Source organism: Empidonax traillii, unplaced genomic scaffold, assembly GCF_003031625.1.
Source record: "Empidonax traillii isolate 1590-97213 ecotype Southwest subspecies unplaced genomic scaffold, ASM303162v1 scaffold4036:size10286, whole genome shotgun sequence".
Taxonomy (NCBI): Eukaryota; Metazoa; Chordata; class Aves; order Passeriformes; family Tyrannidae; genus Empidonax; species Empidonax traillii.
Window position 1 is genome coordinate 1 of NW_020959229.1, and position 1,843 is coordinate 1,843.

A 1,843-nucleotide genomic window follows, 5' to 3' on the forward strand; every position below is an offset into this window, starting at 1 on the left:
CCCCCCCCCCCCCCCCCCCCCCGGGCTGGGCAGGAAGAGGGCAGAGCTCTGGCAGCGCCCGCGGGGCAGATAAAGGCTCCGAGCTGGACAGGGCTGTGCCAGGACAGGGCTGTGCCAGGACAGGGCAGGGCTGCCACCAGTGCCACCAGTGCCACCATGGCCCTGCCAGTGCCACCAGAGCCACTCTGGCCATGCCAGTGCCACCAGACACACCATGGCACCTCCAGTGCCACCAGTGCCACCAGTGCCACCCTGCTCCTGTCAGTGCCACCAGTGCCACCCTGACACCTCCAGTGCCACCATGGCACCTCCAGTGCCACCAGAGCCACCAGTGCCACCCTGGCCCTGCCAGTGCCACCAGAGACACCCTGACACCTCCAGTGCCACCAGCGCCACCAGAGCCACCCTGGCCCTGCCAGTGCCACCACAGCCACTCTGGCCACACCAGTGCCACCAGTGCCACCCTGGCCCCCACCGGTGCCACCAGAGACACCAGTGCCACTTTGGCCCTGCCAGTCCCACCAGTGCCACCCTGGCCCCACCAGTGCCACCATGGCACCTCCAGTGCCACCAGTGCCACCCTGTGTCTTCCTGCCACTCCCCCTGTGTCCCCCAGGCCACCACGGCCACCACAGCTACGCTGTGCCCACGACTTCATGTGCCCCCTTGCCACCACCGTCACCCTGTCCCCACCTGAGCCACCCCACCCACCCTGTCCTTGGCCCCCACAGCCCCTGGGTGTCCCCCTGTCCCCCAGACGGTTGTCCCTTTGTCCCCTGCTGGGTGTCCCCCCATCCCCCATCCCCCCTGATGGGTGTCCCCCCCATCCCCCCTGCTGGGTGTCCCCCCATCCCCCATCCCCCCTGATGGGTGTCCCCCCCATCCCCCTGCTGGGTGTCCCCCATCCCCCCTGACGGGTGTCCCCCCTGCTGTGCCCCCCCCAGGATGGCGAACCGGGGCCCGTCGTACGGGCTGAGCCGGGAGGTTCAGCAGAAGATCGAGCGGCAGTACGACCCCGAGCTGGAGCAGCTGCTGGTGCGCTGGATCCTAAATCAGCTGGGCCCCGACACGGCCGGCCCCGCCCAGCCCGGCAGGGACGGCTTCCAGCAGTGGCTCAAGGATGGCACCGTGAGTGCCCCTGACCCTATAACTGATCCTACAGCCCTGACCCCATAACTGACCCCATAGCTGATCCCATAGCCCTGACCCTATAACTGACCCTATAACTGACCCTATAACTGACCCTATAACTGACCCCATAACTGAGCCTACAGCCCTGACCCCATAACTGACCCCATAGCTGATCCCCCAGCCCCGCCCAGCCTGGCAGGGACGGCTTCCAGCAGTGGCTCAAGGATGGCACCGTGAGTGCCCCTGACCCTAAAACTGACCCTATAACTGATCCTACAGCCCTGACCCTATAACTGACCCCAGAACTGACCCCAGAACTGATCCTACAGCCCTGACCCCATAACTGACCCCATAACTGATTGCCCCCACAGATCCTGTGCCGCCTCATCAACAGCCCTGACCCCGTAACTGACCCCATAACTGATCCCATAGCCCTGACCCTATAACTGACCCCATAACTGCCCCTATAATCACCCCACAGATCCTGTGCCGCCTCATCAACAGCCTCCACCCCCGGGACGGCCCGGCAGTCCCGAAGGTTCAGGGCTCGGCCATGGCGTTCCGGCAGATGGAGCAGATCTCGCAGTTCCTGCAGGCGGCCGAGAGATACGGGATCGCCCCCACGGATATATTCCAGACTGTGGATCTGTGGGAAGGTGGGATTGGGGTTATGGGATCGGGATTGGGGTCAGGGATGGGGTTATGGGGTCAG

General features: G+C 65.2%; 1 protein-coding gene across 1 annotated transcript in view; it reads left to right on the forward strand.

Moving 5' to 3' along the window:
- Nucleotides 1–918: 918 nt before the first annotated feature.
- LOC114072802 (cilia- and flagella-associated protein 45-like) overlaps nucleotides 919–1,843 on the forward strand; it is a gene marked incomplete at its 3' end in the record, with an annotated part of 9,356 nt that continues 8,431 nt past the window's right edge. Inside the window, exons 1-2 of the mRNA XM_027910646.1 lie at nucleotides 919–1,128; nucleotides 1,613–1,830. Of these exons, the coding sequence (XP_027766447.1) occupies nucleotides 946–1,128; nucleotides 1,613–1,830 (401 nt within the window). The remainder of the gene's footprint in view (nucleotides 1,129–1,612; nucleotides 1,831–1,843) is intronic.